The sequence below is a fragment of the Oncorhynchus mykiss genome, chromosome 17, assembly GCF_013265735.2.
Source record: "Oncorhynchus mykiss isolate Arlee chromosome 17, USDA_OmykA_1.1, whole genome shotgun sequence".
In the NCBI taxonomy this organism is placed as follows: domain Eukaryota; kingdom Metazoa; phylum Chordata; class Actinopteri; order Salmoniformes; family Salmonidae; genus Oncorhynchus; species Oncorhynchus mykiss.
In genome coordinates, this window is record NC_048581.1 from 74,347,013 (window position 1) to 74,368,499 (window position 21,487).

At 41.9% G+C, this 21,487-nt stretch overlaps 1 protein-coding gene across 4 annotated transcripts in view; it reads left to right on the top strand.

Moving 5' to 3' along the window:
* LOC110493251 (extracellular sulfatase Sulf-2) overlaps positions 1-21,487 on the top strand; it is a 73,971-nt gene that overhangs the window by 33,822 nt on the left and 18,662 nt on the right. For all 4 annotated transcript variants that reach the window (XM_036950620.1, XM_036950617.1, XM_036950618.1 and 1 more), the window contains one exon: positions 21,147-21,399. In XM_036950620.1, coding sequence (XP_036806515.1) covers positions 21,225-21,399 — 175 coding nt within the window. In that variant the 5' untranslated portion in view covers positions 21,147-21,224. The remainder of the gene's footprint in view (positions 1-21,146; positions 21,400-21,487) is intronic.

Consider the following 21,487-nt stretch of genomic DNA (forward strand, 5'->3'; position numbering starts at 1 on the left):
CTATGAGTTAATGGATGGATGATGTCTGGATACCATGTCATGTACTATGTGTTAATGCATGGATGATGTCTGGATGCCATGTCATGTACTATGTGTTAATGCATGGATGATGTCTGGATACCATGTCATGTACTATGTGTTAATGCATGGATGATGTCTGGATGCCATGTCATGTACTATGTGTTAATGCATGGATGATGTCTGGATGCCGTGTTAATGCATGGATGATGTCTGGATACCATGTCATGTACTATGTGTTAATGCATGGATGATGTCTGGATGCCATGTCATGTACTATGTGTTAATGCATGGATGATGTCTGGATACCATGTCATGTACTATGTGTTAATGGATGGATGATGTCTGGATACCATGTCATGTACTATGTGTTAATGCATGGATGATGTCTGGATACCATGTCATGTACTATGTGTTAATGCATGGATGATGTCTGGATGCCATGTCATGTACTATGTGTTAATGCATGGATGATGTCTGGATACCATGTCATGTACTATGTGTTACAGTTTTTTACAATCGCTAGGATCCATTTCTCAATACTTAGGTCACTTTTTCAAAACTCTCCACACAGTGAGCACAACTCTATGTGGGCTAAACTGTGGATCATTTTTCATTGCTTTGGCACAAAATGCATTCAATGACTACATCTTTAAAATTTCATGAATTATTTTCTCACTCAGACACAACCACCACCAATACTCTATGTACCTACAGGCAAATTTGCACATATTTACATATTATTTTCAAACTGTTAAACTTAAGTTCAAAACCTAACATAACACAACATTGAATAAGACAGCAATTTGCTACATTTCTACAGTAATACCGTAATTAAATATATTCCAAATCTAAAAAAATGAAATACTATCAAAACAATTAGACCATCCACAGCTGATTCCCATTGTAGCTGAACACCTACACAGGTGTTAGTCTTTCAATTTCATTACCATCTATACAAAAAAGGACATTTTAGGAATAATGCTTTACTGTAATGTAAACATGGACCCAGCCAGAGAAAGAGAAGTGGCTGACAGAGGAAGAAGAGTGGCTGGGAGAGGGAGAAGAGTACGTATGTGTGGTGGAAGAAGACTGAGAGGAAGATCAAGAGCTGTAGTCTCAGATGAGATTAGGGCCACTATAATTGATCATGTATTAAATCATGGTATATCAATGAGAGAGGCTGGTCTGAGAGTGCAGCCAAATCTGCAACGCTCAACAGTGGCATATATTGTGCGAAATTTCCAGCAAAACAACAAGTAAGATGTACATTCTGCAAGGGCATCTGACTGAACTGCACATTACAGAAGTAAATTGAGCAAAGCCTCCAAACCCACTTGTGTGTAATTGTTTTTGCATTTCTGCTTAGGACCCAACGGTTACCTCCCACAGGTGGGAGAGGTAGGATTTTCACTACTATGCAGGAAACTGCAATCGTTGTTTCTGATGACCATGTCAATGACATAAACCTCACAGAGATTCGGAACAGAGTGTTGGCAGACAACATTAAATTTGGAAATATTCACAATGTAAGCGTAACAACTATTTCTAGAGTCCTGAAACAACAACAAATCAGGATGAAGCAGTTGTACACTGTCCCCTTTGAGAGGAACTCAAGCAACTTAGAAACCAATATGTCCAGGTAAGATGCCTATAAAATACAGAACTGGTTTTGAACAAAACCAAACAGGGCAGAGGCACACAATGGCATGTTTTTAGGCATAATGTAAACTACCGTAATACCCTAACTCTTCTGTTGCCTTGTGGATTTATTTTAGAGAGTCGTGGAGATTGAAGCCAGGCAAACACCCCACATATTTAACTTTGCGGATGGGGCTGGTTTCAACTTGGCCAAAATACGGCGGCAAGGAAGGAATGTGATTTGGAAAAGAGCCACAGTGGATGTCCCGGGCCAGAGTGAGGCCAACATCACAATGTGTGCAGCAATATCCTCTGATGGATTGCTGTTGCACAAACCATACACACCGAACGTCTCATTTCATTCCTGGATGACCTCTATGGAAGGGTTGTGCCAGGTGAGGAAAGGGTTGCAGTCAGGTGAAATTGGCCAACGTTTGTAATTGTATGGGACAATGTGGAATTGCACCACTCCCGTGCAGTCACAGAGTGGTTTACAGCCCATCCCAGGATGGTGTCACTTTTCCCCCCACCTTACTCTCCTCTCCTCAACCCCATAGAATAATTATTTCCTCATGGAGGTGGAAGGTTTATGACCACCATCCACATGATCAAATGTCACTCCTGGATGCAATGAATGCTGGATGCCTGGACATATTTGCAGAAGATTGCCAGGGATGGACCTGGCAAGCCAAATTATTCTTTCCTATGTGTATTGCACAAGATGACATAAGATGCGATGTGCCAAATGCAGAAGACAGGGTTGACGGGCATTGCTACTGTATCTGTATCGGTAGATGGCGTACACACAAATTATTGTATTTTGGAATCAGTCAATGTCAAAAAATGACATAAAACATATTGAAGCATATTGCATCATCTGATTCATTCCTGTAATATAAACTGCAGTGAATTCTAAACTGTAGAGAGGTGTCATTCTTGTTTTGTAAAGATATTTGACAAAAGAAAACATTGTTAATGTTTCATGTTTTTTAGGTCATGTTAATGTTTTTTAGGTCATTGTTTCATGAGTGACAAAGTGTGCTTGTTGGGTGACAACCTTTGCTAGTGTTATGGAAGAATGAGTTGATTTGAGACATATGAAGTGTTTTGGTAGTTTTAGTGCATTTTTGATGTGAAATTAACTGCTGTGCCATGTTGAAAGTTGGTTAGGAGAACTGTGCGAAAAGTGACCTAAGTATTGAGAAATGGGTCCTAGCGATTGCAAAAAAAACTGTAATGCATAGATGTGTAAGTGGAGAATAGATTATGAAAAGTAATCGCTACAACTATGTAGTATTATTGTGAAAAGGGGGATTCCAGTTATATACAGTATTCACCATCCCAATCTCTACCCCTCCCCCAACACACACCAATCATCCTCCAAATATACTCTCTCCCCTCTAACATAGAGGCATGTCATTGCAGAATTTGCATCTGAATACCAACTTTTGTTGGTAAATTCAAGGGTCCTTGGAGAGCTGGCACATTCTGTCCAATGGGAACAAAGTCACACACTCTCAAAGCCTTGTCAGGCTCAAATATAACCAAAGGAATCTAGTTGATAGTGTTACCAACCACCTGCATTCATTTATTTAAATATATATATATATTTCACCTTTATTTAACCAGGTAGGCTAGTTGAGAACAAGTTCTCATTTACAACTGCGACCTGGCCAAGACAAAGCAAAGCAGTGCGACACAAACAACAACACAGAGTTACACATGGAATAAACAAACATACAGTCAATAATACAATAGAAAAGTCTACATACAGTGTGTGCAAATGAGGTAGGATATGGGAGGTAAGGCAATAAATTGGCCATAGTGGCAAAATAATTACAATATAGCAATTACACACTGTAGTGATAGATGTGCAGAAGATGAATGTGCAAGTAGAGATACTGGGATACTGCAAAGGAGCAAAATAAATACACAAAATAAATAACAGTATGGGGATGAGGTAGTTGGATGGGCTGGAATGTGTGTTTCACCTTCTTACTGTAGGTGTTTCGTTCGTTTGGTGTGATGTGGATGAGTGTAGAAATTGAGTGTCACGAATGTGAAATGGATAGTGAATTGTTCTGTTTAATTCGACTCTCTCTCCCTCTCTCTCTCTCTCTCTCTCTCTCTCTCTCAATTCAATTCTCTCTCTCTCAATTTAGTTCAATTCAAAGGGATTTATTGGCATGGTAAACACCTGTTTACATTGCCAAATCACGTGAAATAGATAATAAACAGAAGTAAAATAAATAATCAAAATGAACAGTAAACATTACACTCACAAACGTTTCAGAGGAATAGAGACATTTCCAATGTCATAGTATGGCTATAGTACAGTGTTCTAACAATGCACTGTTCTGGCCGGAGGGGGAGAGACTCGTCGAACAGACAGAACATCAGAACCTGGAGAAGATTATCTCTCTTTCTTTCCCTTTCTCTCTTTCTCACACTTTTGCTCTCTTTCCCTCTCTCTCCGTCTCTTTCACGCCCTTTCCCAGTTGGAACATTGGTTGAGCCAGACTCAGTCTGGTTTATGCTTCTGGGCTCTTCCATATTTCATTGGCATTATGAGTCAGGGAGCTGATTAAAATATGAGAAATGTACGGATGGAATCATTCATCCTTCTTTAATATGTAATACCAGTTTGGTTCTCTGCATTTTCTCATATTCTCAATTTTTTCGCCCACTCTTCCTGGGGCATTGCTTGCATGCATGAGATGGTGCTCAATGAACAACCAAACATATTTTATTCATGAGAAAACTGCATTAACTCCACTGCTAAATATTTTGGAGATTTATATTATGCATTGATGTTTTTGTTCTACTTGCTAAAATGTGTCTGTCTCTCTCTCCTCTGAGGAAAGCATTTGGCCCCTACACTCACCTATGTTTTACCACAACAGCCTATAGTGTGGCACAGCTCTGTTGTCATGACATTTATAATTAATTTGTATCCATGGAAGATACAGCCATCATTGACATTTAATCCAATGGTGAAGTAGAGCTTCAACATTCAAATTTCCAATGGTCACTTTACATGAGGAGGATTTCAGTGTGTAACAGATTCCTGTGCAGCACTTTTAACCAAGATACAGACCGCATTGATATACCTTTGGATAATGGTAATTGATCGTCAATCAGGCTTACAAAAATATGCTGTGTTCGCTCTCTTTCCCTCTTTGTCTCTCTAACTCTCTTTCTTTCTCTCTCTCTCTTTCTCTCTCACTCTCTCTCTTTCTCTCTCTTTCTCTCTCTTACTCCTCTCTCTCTCTCTCTTTCTCTCTCTCACTCTCTCTCTCACTGTTCTACTCAGATTCACATTTACTCATGTTGTGGTTTGTGCTTCTGTTTACAGTTTTTCTCAATTGCTAAAACACAATTTCTGAAACCTTGCTCCATTTCCTGAAAACATTAAACACAAAACCTCATCTTCAAGCACTATTTACATAACCTCTGACTCCTCTTGCAAAATGAAACATTCGCCTCAAAACAGTTATACCTGTGTTCAAAATCAAACACTGCTTTCAAATCATAAACAATGTGATCAAAATGATATACACTCTCAAGCAGTCAGTAAACAATACACAGAAAAATAGAAAACACATTGTTCAAAACATACAATTCTCAGGGAGGAGTACATTTTCAATCTAAAAAAATATTCACATTTTTCCGTCATTGTCTTTTGATGAACGAAAACATGTTCTATCATAGTAGCTCAAAATTGATCAGAAATCACTACACTGCTTTGCTCTTTGCAATTTTGTTTTTTGCTCTTCCTCCTCCTTGTACCCCTATTTTTACAGTACTGTACCCTGCATCTCACGAACTTGTCCTTTGTCTCTGTGATTCTGTAATTCTTGTTCGTTGTTGATATGAACCTGCAACCAGTCAAAATCTATTGAGCAGTCAGTACTGTTACAGTTTTTCTCAGTCGCTTTGGTGCATTTTTCACATCATCCCTAACATGTGCAAAATAATAAGTGCACTTCTCAGAACAATTTGTACAAACTGCAATATACAATAGATATGTTTCTAAAGCATTTCGCTACACTCGCATTAACATCTGCTAACCATGTGTATGTGACAAATAAAATTTGATTTAAAGCTAGTCAGTCACTAAAAATCATTAGTACATCTCTCAAAGTAAATATTCATGCCACTGATCATGTCAGTGTCATCAGAATGATAAGTCATTGAGTCATTGTTCACGAACAAGGTCGTCAAAATGTTTAGGCATGTTGTCAATGTAACTGTGTACTTTGACAGTATTACCTGATGTAAACTTAGGCTACAGTTTGGATGACATTTACTGTATTGAAAATGCACAAGGCTGCACTTCTATGGTATATATCAATTTCAATAGTACTATTTACATATTACTGTATGTGGGTTATTGATTGAAAGAGACTGGACAACCCAAGGGGCACAAAGGAAAAAAAACTAAATTAGAAAGAAACACAGGAAATCACCCCTAAGGCACAACTTTGCCCGCAGCACTGTTGTGCTGTCTCTACACATCCAGACGTTCCTGTCTGTCGGCCCACATATTCTCATCCACATCACACTGGATATATTCCCTTCCAATGCAACGTGGAAAGAATCTTTTGGAATGCCTTATCCATCCTCTGCAGGTGTCTACTGTGATGTCCTCACATGCTGCATCCATTGCAGCCAGCAGGGTCATCTGTGTGTGTGGCTGAAGATTGTACACCTTCCACCTCCATGCTGAAAATAACTCCTCAATTGGGTTAAGGAATGATGAATAAGGTGGGAGGAATTCTATGAGCATCCTCGGGTGGGTCACAAACCATTGCCTTATGATGTTTGATCGATGGAAACTCACATTATCACAAATGACCACATACTTTGGCAAATCCTCTCTAAACAGACCCCTCTCATCATCAGGGATGAGAGCCCTGTAGAGAGTCTCTAAAAAGTTGAGTAGATGCTGGGTGTTGTATGGCCCTATAAGGGGGATATGGGTTAGGACACCATGCTCCGAAATAGCAGCACACATGGTGATATTTCCTCCCCATTGGCCTGGCAAATCCACAGTAGCTCTGTGACCGATGATATTCCGACCCCGCCTTCTGCATTTGGTCAGGTTGAAGCCAGCCTCATCCACGTATACAAAGTTGTGAGAGGGTTCACTTGATTCCAACTCCATTATACGCTATATCCCAGAACACACAGTTGAATTTGTTTTGGTAAGGAAGAGTGACATAAAATGTACATATATTGCGTGTTCCTTCCACAGCAATGGAAATGTGTGCAGTTTATGCTTACTGTACTATGTATAAAATGTTGCTGTAAAGTAGTTACATAGATATATGTTTTACCTGTACATACTGGTACCGTAGCTCCTTAACTCTGTCCTCATTGCTTTGGAATGGTACACAGTACAGCTGTTTCATACTCATCTGGTTTCTATGCAGCACCCTGTCGATGGTTGAGATGCTAACCGTATGGATGTTTTCAAAGACATTGTTGTCTTCTATAATGGTCCTTTGTATTTCCCTGAGTCTCATGGCATTGTTTGCTCGGACCATGGTGCAAATAGCCTCCTCCTGTTGAGGTGTGAAAAGGTGTCCCCTGCCACCAGTTTGAGGTAATCTTGCAGTCCTATGTGGGGAAAAATGCAGTGATGCATCGCACTCTTTCACATAGACAAAAACTATGCGAACACACATTTTACTGTAACACATACAGGTGGGTGCATGTAAGGTGCAGTATGTATCTGTATAGAGTATATTTCTGTATGCTGTGAAATACAAGTGGACTACTGTCATATGAAGCATTGTAGGAAGTATGCAGTATACTGCTTATATACAGTAACAGTGCACTGTACATTGGTGGACATACCTGTTCTCTCTTCGAAACGTTTGAACGATCTCCCAATATTCGGCTGCACCCTTCGACCCGCCTCAGCCATTGTAAGGCCATGATTGACAACATGGTCTACAATAGTGGCCCTTATGTCATCAGATATGCACCTATGTCCTCTTCTGCCTCTTCCTCTGTTTTGCCTTACACCACGCATCCTTGCTCCTCTTCTTCCTCCTCTTGGCTGTTGACCCTGTTCGTTTCCTGGTCCATCCATTATTGGAAAATTGCAACTCTGTGTTGTGGTCTGTCTATATATGCTTGCCAATTGATTCTTCATGAGATGCACCTTTGAGCAATGTAGACAACTGGTTGATTGTTGGTTGAACTAACACTTTACATTCCTTCATGAGTGAGGGTCCATTTCACCTGCACGATTCATCAATTCACGTTTTTGTACAAAAGGTCTAATAGAAATGTGTAAAACTATGCTTGACAGTTTATGACAAAAAGTTCAGAAAATGTGCATGTAATGGCTTATGCAAGGAACTAATGCCTAGATGTTTTGAGTGGTAAGACTATTCAACAGAGAACCATCTACTATATTTTGATCAACATGACATGAGCAATTGATAATGTGGAAAAAAGCTGACGCTTGTACATTATCAATTGCAATTTGTTCAAAGGAATAAGAAATTGCTTTAATGATGTGCACAAGTGACTAGATGATTTTGGAATTTGTACAAGTAGTATCAAGAATTGCACTTTTGATCTAAGAAATGCACCAAAGCGACTGAGAAAAACTGTAATAAATGGAAAGCACAATGTTCAGGGCAACACAATTTCTCCATTGTACAGTATACAGCCTACAATGCACTGTACTACAGCATCCATTCTCAGACTTTCTCCTTCCCACCTTCAACAACCTGTTTGCTCTCTGCACTGGCTTATATTGGTTGAGTCACATCATTTCAAACAGGTTAAATCAATTTTGAGTGGTTGTGTTTAATCAATGACATGTGTTCTCTATTTGTATTTGATTGTTGTCACTTGTGTTTACCGGTATGGATGACATGTGCATTAGAGTGCAGAATGTGTTTTGAGAATGAGAATGTGTTTAGAGTTTTGCTGAAAAGTCTAAGTGAAATCTGTAAATTGTGTTTTACCATGTGAAGTGGTTTAAGGTATTGACAACAGACTGAATAATTAGCTAAATGAGTCCAGGCAACTGAGAACTTTGTTCAGTCAATGGGTTTTAGTGTTTTAGTAATTGAGAAAAACTGTAAATTGAAAACTTCTGCTATGATTCTGTCTCATTCAGCAGTATCAGCACTGTGGTAGGGCCTTTCATTTAGTGTAAAAGAACTGATCTGAGCAATATTCTGCCTTCAACATTCTGCCTTTTGTATCAGCATGGTTTAAATTTAAATAATCAGTATTTACACAAAAGCACTGTGTGAATATTCCTATGTATGCATTATGAAAAACCTACCATTACTCAACTCAATGCATTTACGCTAAAGGGAATGTTTTTGTTGACACACATTCAGTAGAAAAACAAACTGTATGGCTCTTGTTTATTTAGGAGTTGTTATTTCTGCTGTTTTTTGTGTAGCAGTGCTAACTGTTTTGAGTAATTGCCCATATACAGTACCAGTCCAAAGTTTGGACACACCTACTCATTAAAGGGTTTTTCTTTATTTTTACTATTTTCTAAATTACAGAATAATAGTGAAGACATCAAAACTACTTTGCACACTCTTGACATCCTCTCAACTACCTGGAATGCATTTCAATTAAGAGATGTGCTTGTGAAAAGTTCATTTGAGGAATTTCTTCCCTTCTTAATGCGTTTGAGCCAATCAGTTGTGTTGTGACAAGGTAGGGGTGGTATACAGTGGCTCCCGAGTGGCTCAGCGGTCTAAGGCACTGCATCTCAGTGTTTGAGGCGTCACTACAGACATCCTGGTTTGAATCCAGGCTGTATCACAACCGGACGTAGTTGGGAGTCCCATAGGATGGCGCACAATTGGCCCAGCATCATCTGTGTTTGGCCGGTGTAGGCTGTCATTGTAAATAAGAATTTGTTCTGAACTGACTTGCCTAGTTAAATAAAGGTTAAATACAGAATATAGCCCTATTTGGTAAAAGACTAAGTCCATATTATGGGAAGAACAGCTCAAATAAGTTAAGAGAAACTACAGTCCATCATTACTTTAAGACATGAAGGTCAGCCAATGAGGAAAAGGTCAAGAACTTTGAAAGTTTCTTCAAGTGCAGTCGCAAAAACAATCAAGCACTATGATGAAACTGGCTCTCATGAGGACCGTCACAGGAAAGGAAAACCCAGAGTTACCTCTGTTGCAGAGGATACGTTCATTAGAGTTAGCAGCCTCAGAAATTGCAGCCCAAAAAAATGCTTCACAGAGTTCAAGTAACAGACACATCTCAACATCAACTGTTCAGAAGAGACTATGTAAATCAGGCCTTCAAGGTCAAATTGCTACAAAGAACCACCACTAAAGGACACCAATAAGAAGATGACACTTGCCTGGGCCAAGAAACATGAGCAATGGACATTAGACCAGTGGAAATCTGTCCTTCAGTCTGATAAGTCTGATTTTGAAATGTTTGGTTCCAACCACCGTGTCTTTGTGAGACGCAGAGTAGGTAAACGGATGATCTCCGCATGTGTGGTTCCCACCATGAAGCATAGAGGAGGAGGTGTGATGGTGTGTGGGTGCTTTTCTGTTGACACTGTCAGTGATTTATTTTTAATTCAAGGCACACTTAACAAGCATGGCTACCACAGCATTCTGCAGCGATACGCCATCCAATCTGGTTTGCGCTTAGTGGTGCTATCATTTGTTTTTCAACAGGACAATGACCCAACACACCTCCAGGCTGTGTAAGGGCTATTTGACCAAGAAGGAGAGTGATGAAGTGCTGGATCAGATGACCTGGCCTCTGCAGTCACCCGACCTCAACCCAATTGAGATGGTTTGGGATGAGTTGGACCGCAGAGTGAAGGAAAAGCAGCCAACAAGTGTTCAGTACATGTGGGAATTCCTTCAAGACTGTTTAAAAAGCATTCCAGGTGAATGCCAAGAGTCTGCAAATCTGTCATCATGGCAAAGGGTGGCTACTTTGAAGAATCTCAAATATAACATCTCAAAACCCACTTTTTTTGGTTACTACATGATTCCATATTTGTTATTTCATAGTTTAGATGATATCACTATTATTATACAATGTAAAAAAACAAAATAAAGAAAAACCCTTGAATGAGTAGGTGTGTCAAAAATGTTTCTAGTACTGTATGTTAGATTTTTGTTTCCATGTATTTTTTGAGCATCACACCATGTGTTAGAATGAGAGAGACTGAGAGAGAGAGAGACTGAGAGAGAGAGACTGAGAGAGAGAGACTGAGAGAGGGAAGAGAGAGAGAGAGAGAGAAGAGAGAGAGAGAGAGAGAGAGAGAGAGAGATGGAGGAAAAGCGCAAACAAAAACATTTGTGAATTTGAATGCTCCTGAATGTGTCCATGTAACTGATAAAATGCATTAAATCCAATCTGACTTCCTATCAGGGAAACCCTGAGGTCTCAGGAGAATAACACTGGACAGTTTTCACGTTTTTTCCTCGTCTATATGATCACATTTACATGTTATCTATCGATGTATCAAGGCAGCGTGTAAAATTTTGTTGGACATTTCTTGCAAACCGTGCGAATATAGAGTTTGCATCCCTGACGTGAGAACCCAGTGTTGCTTTGATAATCTTTTTAACACATACTGAAGAGGAGCAAAGAGACCATTACAGTTTTTTTCAACTGCTTACACAAGTTTTCAAAACTGTCTCCTTTTTTTCAAAACTCTACACACAATTCCCAAAACTGCACACACAAAATGCAAAAGGCCTCACATCTCCTTCAAAATGTAACACTGCATTCAAAATGCCATGAACACGTCAGAATGAAGCATTTGCATCAAATGACAAACACTGCTTTCATAATAGTACATTTTTGGATATACCATGTAAACACTGTTGTTCTAAATCTAAAGCTCTTTGGTCTTTCATAGGCTTATATCTACATTTCAATACAATGTTCTACAGTGAAAGAAATCTGCTGAGAGGGGTAACAAGTTCACTGTAAACACCAATGCAATGTAGAAACAGAAAATATGTATTAGGCCAAACATTAGCATACAACAAAACCATAAACATATGTAAACCAAAAGTATATTCATTAGAATACAGTAAAGAACACACTTGTGTGTGTGGGGTCCAAGAATTGGTAGGGGGAAGACAGTCACCAGTGCTAAGCTACGCTTCATCTCTTCTCCGGCCTGGGTCTGGCCACAATACTTCGTCCACATCACAAGATATGTTTTCTCTTGCCAAACATCGAGGGAAGTATCTCCTAGCATGGCGTATCCAACCTTGGACAAAGGCAACCTCTATGTCCCCACATGCGTCCTCCATTGCCTGGATAAGCGGCATGCGGTCATAGGGTTGGAGATCATACACTTTCCAGCGCCAGGCTGAGAAGAATTCCTCTATGGGATTTAGAAAAGGTGAATATGGGGGTAGGAACAAAACTACAAATTGTGGATGGGTGGCAAAAAATGTAGTACAGCATGATAACCAACCTCATTCATTCAATGCAGTGCAGTAAATGGATGGCTTAGAGTTACAAATGTTTATGCAATACTATGCAGTCATACGTATTTTACAGTACATTACTGTAATGCTAAAATTGTCATTAGATAGTTGCATACCTGTTCTCATTTCTGAAGGTTCGAATTATGGACGCCACTGTAAATCGACTCAAGTTGGGCTGGACTCTCAGTCCAGCCTCTCTCATGGTCAAACCGTGGTTGATCACATGATCAGTGTTGCCCTAATCTCATCAGAGGTGGCTCTCCTTCCTTCTCTTCTTTGCCCTCGTCCTCTTCTTCCTCTTCCTCTCCATCCTACTCCTCTTGCTCTCTGTCCATTGTTGGCATCCATTGTTCAAAACAGGTCATCTGACCTTTGACCTATTTATAGGCCTATACTACAGTAAAGCAGTGATTGGTTAGTGATCAGTTAAGCTATTAGTGTTTGCACATGTGAGGAGTGTGTGTGTGACCTGGTGAATAAGTGTAGCATTTTGATTGGTTGTGTTTAGAAAAGCAAAGCAAGTCACTTCCTGTTAGATTTTTGTGTTTTAGGTAGAGAATTGTGTGTAGTGTTTTGAAAAAAGTGTTTTATGCAATTGACAACTGAGTCAAAGGCTGAGAAATAGCTTATGGTTTTGGATATTTGGTGTGTAGTTTAGCACTTTGAGTGAGAGGTTTCAAAAATCGTGTGACATGAAAAGATTTTGTGTGTAAGCAGTTGGGACAAAAATTGTAATGCTGCTGCTGCAGTATTTCATACAGCACAAACACTCACAATGGAAAGGAGTGAACCATATATTCCTTTATATATTGACTAAGTCCTGGCTGGCAGCAGTGTTGGCCAGGCATTTCTGGTGTTTGGCGACAGAGCTGTTTAATGAAGTTTTTGTATAGTGTTCCTTGTTGTTGTTTTAGTTTTCACCACATGCCAGCGATGCGAGGAAAAGGGAGGGGTGGAGAGGGGTACGGGAGGGGTAAAAAGAGGAAGAGAGAAGCAGAGGAGAATGTAAAACAGCAGAGACCCCCCAGGTCAGAACCTCATCCATTCTCCAGAGAGGGAACAAAGCCCTGAGAAAGAGAGGAGCAGGAATTAAAGCAGACAACACAGCTGTGTGTGTGTGTGTGTGTGTGTGTGTGTGTGTGTGTGTGTGTGTGTGTGTGTGTGTGTGTGTGTGTGTGTGTGTGTGTGTGTGTGTGCGTGTGCGTGTGCGTGTGCGTGTGCGTGTGTGTGTGCGCGCGTGTGTGTGCATGCTTGGGTGTAGTTATGCATGGGTGCAAATTATGTGTGTGGGTCCATACTTGCATGCTAAGAGGGTGTGGTGAATGCGCATAATATGTGTGTGTGAGAGCTTGAGTGTTAGTATGGAGAGGGGATAAGTGTGTTATGGAATCAGGAGGTACACCGCCTGAAGGACCTGCTTGGATACTGGTATATTTTGGCACTTAGAGGTCTGTGCTCCATGAGGATATCCCTGGGCATCAACATTATGATGAGGTAGGGGGATGGCAGAAACAGGTAGCCACTCCTCCTCTGGAATAGTAACATAACCAACTGACTTAGTTAGTTTAGTACTTTCTTGAGATTGATGGAAGTGGTGAAATAGTGTTATTAATAGCCCACATTCTAAGCCTTTGATTGATTTGAATTGTAAGTTATTTAGTTTTAAAGTGAAGTGTGTGTCCCCGTGATGCATGTGTGTGTGTGTATGTGTGCGACCGTTCATGTGTGTTAGTGAGTGCATGCATGCATGCGTGTCTGTGCTCTATTGTCCCCCTATTCAAAAGCATCCCTGTGAGGTTGATATTGTTGAGTGTGTTGCCACGCAGCAGAGGGAGGCTGGGGTTGTGTGTTGTTTTGTGTTCATACAGGTTCCATGCTGGGGGACATGCTCTCCCTGTAGACCCACACAACGCTGAGCAAACACAGGCCATTATAATAGATGGAAACCTGTCAACGCGCTCAGTCAGTTGGTTAATTGTTTTTGTGAAGAGGCCTTGTGATGCTCTTTTACATTTGACCAGTGAGCCTGGACTCATAGACAGTGTTATGGCGTTGCAGCAATGTCATAGTAAATGCTAATACTCAAAGCTGTGAGAAGAAACACCACAACACCTTTCTATTCAGCAAGGTCTTTGCTTCAAACTGTGAATTGAAAACAAGGTCATGTCAGTCTGTTAGGAACAATTTCAGCAAGAACATTTCACTTCTTTTAAATGTATTTGTGAACATTATTTCACATTTTGTTGTGTTACAGCCTGAATTCAGCGAATTCACCCGTCTGCACACAATACGACATATGGAAAACATGTTTGCATCCGATTTCCTTTGATCATCCTTGAGATGTCACTATATGATTGGAGTCCACCTGTGGCCAAATCAATTGTTTGGACATGATTTAGAAAGAAACACACCTGTCTATAGAAGGTCCCACAGCTGACTGTGCTTGTCAGAGCTGAAACTATACCATGAAGTCCAAGGAACTCTCTGTAGATCTCTGAGATATAATTGTGATTAGGCATATTATCTGGGGAAGGGTAGAAAACCATTTCTGGCGTTGAAAGTTTCCAAGAGCACAGTGGTCTCCATCATTGGGAAATTGAAAAGATATGGAACCACCTCAGACTCTGCCTAGAGCTGTCCGTCTGACCAAACTGAGCAACCAGACAAGAAGGGCCTTGGTCAGGGAGGTGAATAACCCGATGATCACTCTGACAGAACTACAGAGTTCCTTGGCTGAGATGGGAGAACCTGCCAGAAAGACAACAGTCTCTGTAACACCTCACCAATCTGTAATTTATGGGAGAGTGGCCAGAAGGAAGCCACTCCTGAGAAAAAGGCACATGGCAGTTTAACAGTACTGCTTTCGTCCCTCTCCTCTCCCCAACCTGGGGGTCAATGTAAATTGTCCAGTGACAATTTAATGGTTAATGGCTTGGGGGAAGAAGCTGTTGAGGAGCCTTTTGGTCCTAGACTTGGCGCTCCGGTACCGCTTGCTGTGCGGTAGCAGAGAAAACAGTCTATAACTTGGGTAACTGGAGTCTCTGACAATTGTATGGGCTTTCCTCTGACACTGCCTATTATATAGGTCCTGGATGGCAGGAAGCTTGGACCCAGTGATATACTGGGCCGTTCGGATTACCCTCTGTAGCACCTCACGGTCAGATGCCGAGCAGTTGCCATACCAGGCAGTGATGCAACTGGTCAGGATGCTCTCGATGGTGCAGCTGTAGAACATTTTGAGGATCTGGGGGCCCATGCAAAATCTTTTCAGTCTCCTGAGGGGGGAAGGTTTTGTCATGCCCTCTTCACAACTGTCTTGGTATGTTTGGACCATGATAGTTCGTTGGTAATGTAGACACCAAGGAATTTGACACTCTCGACCCGCTCCACTACAGCCCAGTCGATGTTAATGGGGGCGTGTTCGGCCCGCATTTTCATGTAGTCCACGATCAGCTCCTTTGTCTTGCTCACATTGAGTGAGAGGTTGTTGTCCTGGCACCCCACTGCCAATTCTCTGTCTTCCTCCATATAGGCCGTCTCATCGTTGATCAGGCCTACCCCTGTTTTGTCGTCAGCAAACTTAATGATGGTATTGGAGTTGTGTTTGGCTATGAAGTCGTGGATGAACATGGAATACAGGAGGGGACTAAGTACACACACCTGAGGGGCCCCAGTGTTAAGGATCAGCGTGGCAGACGTGTTGTTGCCTACTCTTACCACCTGGTGGCAGTCCGTCAGAAAGTCCAGGATCCAGTTGCAGAGGGAGGTGTTTAATCCCAGAGTCCTTAGCTTAGTGATGAGCTTCGTGGGCACTATGGTGTTGAAAGCTGAGCTGTAGTCGATGAACAGCATTCTCACATAGTTGTTCCTTTTGTCCAGGTGAGAATGGGCGGTGTGGAGTGCGATTGAGATTGCGTCATCTGTGGATCTGTGGCCTTTTAAAGCACTTCATGGCTACTCACATTTGATTTTATTTCACCTTTATTTAACCAGGTAGGCAAGTTGAGAACAAGTTCTCATTTACAATTGCGACCTGGCCATGGCTACTCACATGAGTGCCACGGGCCGGTCATCATTTAGGCAGGTTACCTTCGCTTCCTTGGGCACAGGGACTATAGTTGTCTGCTTGAAACAAGTAGGTATTACAGACTCGGTCAGGGAGAGGTTGAAAATATCAGTGGAGACACTTGACAGTTGGTCCGCGCATGCTTTGAGTCTACATCCTGGTAATCCATCTGGCCCAGCGGCTTTGTGAATGTTGGCCTGTTTGAAGGTTTTGTTCACATCGGCTACCGAGAACGTTATCACACAGTCATCCAGAACAGCTGGTGCTCTCATGCATACTTCAGTGTTGCTTGCCTCGAAGTGAGCATAAAATGCATTTTGCTCATCTGGTAGGCTTGTGGCACTGGGCAGCTCGCGTCTGTGTGTCCCTTTGTAGTCCGTAATAGTTTTCGAGCCCTGCCATATCCAATGCGTGTCAGAGCCGGTGTAGTAGGATTCAATCTTAATCTTGTATTGAGGCTTTTCTTGTTTGATGGTTCGTCTGAAGGCATAGCGGCATTTCTTACAAGAGTCCGGATTAGTCTCCCACTCCTTGAAAGTGGCAGCTCTAGCCTTTAGTTCGATGAGGATGTTGCCTGTAATCCATGGCTTCTGGTTGGGATATGTACGTCACTGTGGGGACAATGTCTTTTTAAAAAAACTTTTTTTTTTTTATAATATGTTTATTATTTTACAATAAAAAATCAAACAAAAAAGACAGCAATACTAACAATGACATTCATTGTACTGTTGAATGGGATGGCCAATTTAGAGGACAAAACAAAACTTAACTCACACATACACAAAATAAAACAAAATCGATGCACTTATTGATGAAGCCGATGACTGAGGTGGCGTATTCCTCAATACCATTGGATGAATCCCGGAACATATTGCAGTCTGTGCTAGCAAAACAGTCCTGTAGTGTAGCATCCGTGTCATCTGACCACTTCCGTATTGAGCGAGTCACTGGTACTTCCTGCTTTAGTTTTTGCTTGTAAGCAGGAATCAGGAGGATAGAATTATGGTCAGATTTGCCAAATGGAGGGCAGGGGAGAGCTTTGTATGCATCTCTGTGTGTGGAGTAAAGGTGGTCTAGGATTTTTTTTCCCCTGGTTGCACATGTGACATGCTGGTAAAAATGTTGTAAAACTGATTTAAGTTTGCCTGCATTAAAGTCCATGGCCACTAGGAGTGCCGCTTCTGGTGAGCATTTTCTTGTTTGCTTTTGGACTTATAGAGTTGGTTGAGAGCGATCTTAGTGCCGGCTTCGCTTTGTGGTGGTAAATAGATGGTTACGAATAATACAGATGAGAAAGAAGTCTCTTGGGAGATGGTGTTGTCGACAGTTTATCATAAGGTACTCTACCTCAGGCGAGCAATACCTCGAGCAATACTTCTTTAATACTAGACATCGCGCACCAGCTGTTATTGACAAAAAGACACCCCCCCCCCCCCCCCCCCCTCGTCTTACCAGAGGTAGCGTCTCTGTTCTGTAGGTGCATGGAAAATCCCACCAGCTCTATATTGTCCGTTTCTTTATTCAGCAACGTCTCGGTGAAACATAAGATGTTACAGATTTTATTGTCCCGTTGGTAGGATAATCTTAATAGTAGGTCATCAATTTTATTTTCTAAAGATTGCACGTTAGGAAGGGAAATGGAAGGCATTGAGAGTTTATTCGCTCGCCTCCGGATTCTCAGAAGGATCCCCGATCTGCGTCCCCTTTTCCGGTGTCTTTTCTTCATGCAAAATGTGTGGATCTGGGCCTGTTCCAGTGAAAGCAGGATATCCTTCTCGTCGGACTCGTTAAAGGAAAAAGTTTATTTCTGTCCGCGGTGAGTAATCGTTTTTCTGATGTCCAGAAGTTATTTTCGGTCATAAGAGACACAAATGTAAAAAATTGCACAATTACCTAGATGACCCACCCTAGTCACACCCCGATTGGTTGGGAGAATGTAAAACGTCAGCCATGTTCTTTGGCGCCATCTTTTACTTGTCCTGAAGCCACTCCTACGTTGTCTTGGCTGTGTGTGCAGGGTCGCTGTCCTGTTGGAAATTGAACCTTCGCTCCAGTCTGAGGTCCTGGGCGCTTTGGAGCAGGTTTTCATAAATTATCTTCCTTCATCTTTGCCTCGATCCTGACTAGTCTCCCAGTCCCTGTCGCTCAAAAACATTCCCACAGCATGATGCTGCCACCACCATGCATCCCCGTAGGGATGGTGCCAGGTTTCCTCCAGACGTGACACTTGACATTCAGGCCAAAGAGTTCAATCTTGGTTTCATCAGACCAGAGAATCTTATTTCTCATGGTCTGAGAGTCCTTTTGGCAAACTGCGGGCTGTCATGTGCCTTTTACTGAGGAGTGGCTTCCGCCTGGCCACTCTACCATAATGGCCTAATTAGTGGAGTGCTGCAGAGATGGCTGTACTTCTAAAAGGTTCTCCTATCTCCACAGAGGAACACTGGAGCTCTCGCAGAGTGACCATCGGGTTCTTGGTCACCTCCCTGACCAAGGCACTTCTCCCCCAATTGCTCAGTTTTGCCAGGTGGCCAGCTCTAGGAAGAGTCTTGGTGGTTCCAAATTTCTTCCGTTTAAGAATGATGGAGGCCACTGGGTTCTTGGGGACCTTCAATGTTGCAGAAATGTTTTGGTACCCTTCCCCAGATCTGTGCCTTGACACAATCCTGTCTCTGAATTCTACAGACAATTCCTTTGACCTCATGGCTTGTTTTTTTCTGTGACATGTCAACTGTGGGCCCTTATATAGACAAGTGTGTGCCTTTCCAAATCATGTCCAGTCGAATTTGCCACAGGAGGACTCCAATCAAGTTTTAGAAACATCTCAAGGATGACCACTGGAAACAGGATGCACCTGAGCTCAACTTCGAGTTTCCCGGCAAAAGGTCTGAATACTTACGTAAATAAGGTATTTCAGTTTTTTATTTGTAATACATTTTAGAATAAGGCTGTAACGTAAACATTTTTTGGAGAAAGTCAAGGGGTCTGAATACTTTCCAAATGCACTGTATCTCTCCACAAAACCCTCAACCCTTATGGAGTAGGGGAAACAACTAGTTCAAGTTTTCAGAGTGATTGATGCCACCGATTGAAATGTCACTAGCGCGCACACCTCTAACAGGCTAGCCATTTCCCACCCGTTACAACAGCACGCCTGGAGTTTGCAAAAAGGCACGTAAAAGACTCTGAGAGCAGAAGGCAAAAGATTCTTTGGTCTTATCATTTTTGGCCTGAATGCAAAGCGCTATGTCTGGAGAAAACCAGACACAGCTCTTCACCCATCTAACACTATCCCTACCGTGAAGCATGGAGGTGACAACATCATGCTATGGGGATGCTTTACAACAGCAGGGACTTGGAGACTGGTAAGGATAGAGGGAACAACGAATGGAGCCAAATACAGGCAATCCTTGATGAGAACATGTTTCAGAGTAAGAATGATCTTAGACTGGGGGCGAAGATTTGCGTTCCAACAGGACAATGACCTCAAGCACACAGAAATAGCAACATTGGAATGGCTTCAGAACAAGAATGTGAAAGTCATTGAGTGGCTCAGCTAAGAGCTCAGACTTGAATCCCATAGAAAGTCAATGGAAAAACTTGAAGATTGCTGTTCACCACCTCTCCTCATCTAACTTAATAGAGTTTGAGAAAATCTTCAAGGAGGAATGGGAAAAAATCCCGAAGTCCAGATGTACAAAGCCGAACTACAGACATATCTAGTACGACTCAAAGCTGTAGTCACAGTCAAAGGTGCTTCTACAAAGTATTGAGTTAGGGGTGTAAATACTTATGAAAATGAGATATTTCTGTAATTCATTTTCAAAACATTTGCAAACATTTCTAAACATGTTTTAATTTTGTCATTATGGGGTATTGTGTGTAGATAGGTGAGAGAGAGAAAAAATCGAATCCATTTTGAATTCAGGCTGTAACACAACATAATATGGAATAAGTAATGGGGTATGAATACTTTCTGAAAGCACTGTATATGTAATTAACAGTTTCCATGACAAACTCTATGGGGGTTTCATTTGTAATAAATCAGAGGTGTACTTATATTATCAAGTCAGCATGAAACAAGTATACATTTAGCAAATTACGCATGAAGCTATCATTTAGAGGAAATTGTACTAACAAAGTTAATAAATCAGATAATGAGAAAATACAACACCAAGTCTACGTTATCTGGAATCAATCTCATGAGCACTTTGTTATTTGACTGTTCAATACACACTTTTACATGTTTTCATTCTTATTTTCAATGACGGCCTAGGAACAGTGGGTTAACTGCCTTGTTCAGGGGCAGAACGACTGATTTTTTACCTTGTCAGCTCGGGGATTTAATCTTGCAACCTTTAGGTTACTTGTCCAACGCTCTAACCACTAGGCTACCTGCCGCCAAATAATCTCTGTCTCCTCATCCAGTCTTTAAACTCTTTCTTCTCCTTCACCTCTGCCCCGCTACATTCCCCCTGCTCTGTCTGGTTGGTGAGGGAGCGTTGGCCCCGGGCCCCTGGCTCAGGCCCAGGCCCATTAGCTCCAGACTGGCAGCCATGTGTTTATAAGCAGAGATTATTACACTGTGGCAATGACACCACTCTAATGCACCGCTCTAATGCACCGCTCTAACGAGGGGAGCCTGAACAGGTCATTGTATGGAAGAGCACCCAGTAATGCCTCTGCTTTTGTGTGTGAGAGAGAGAGAGTATAGTGCGTGAGAGTGTGTGTGAGAGAGATAGTTGAGAGATAAAGAGAGAGGGAGGGAGAGAGAGAGAGTGAGAGACCAAGAGATACTCCTGATGACTATACATCACAGAGTTTCTCACTTGTCAATATTACATGTTTTGTAATTGTCATAGCATAGCTAGCAGATTGTAGCAATTTGTATGTTACGTAATGTTTCGGTCTGGTCTCATCTCTGTGTCTGTCAGGTGGAGTGAGGGAGCTGCAGCAGCAGCAGAGTGCCCCGTGCTACAGTGAAAAAGAGGTGAAGAACACAGGGTAGAGCCATGGCAGGATGGGGACTCCTTCTCCTCCTCCTGTGGGTGGTCTCCTTGGCCCAGGGCTCGTCCTTGTTCTCTGGTCAGCGCCACCGCACCCGTCTGCAGAGGGACCGTCAAGCACGCAACAACGTCCGACCCAACATAATCATCATCCTCACCGATGACCAGGACATTGAACTGGGTAAGACACAGCAGGACGTGTGTGTGTGTGTGTGTGTGTGTGTGTGTGTGTGTGTGTGTGTGTGTGTGTGTGTGTGTGTGTGTGTGTG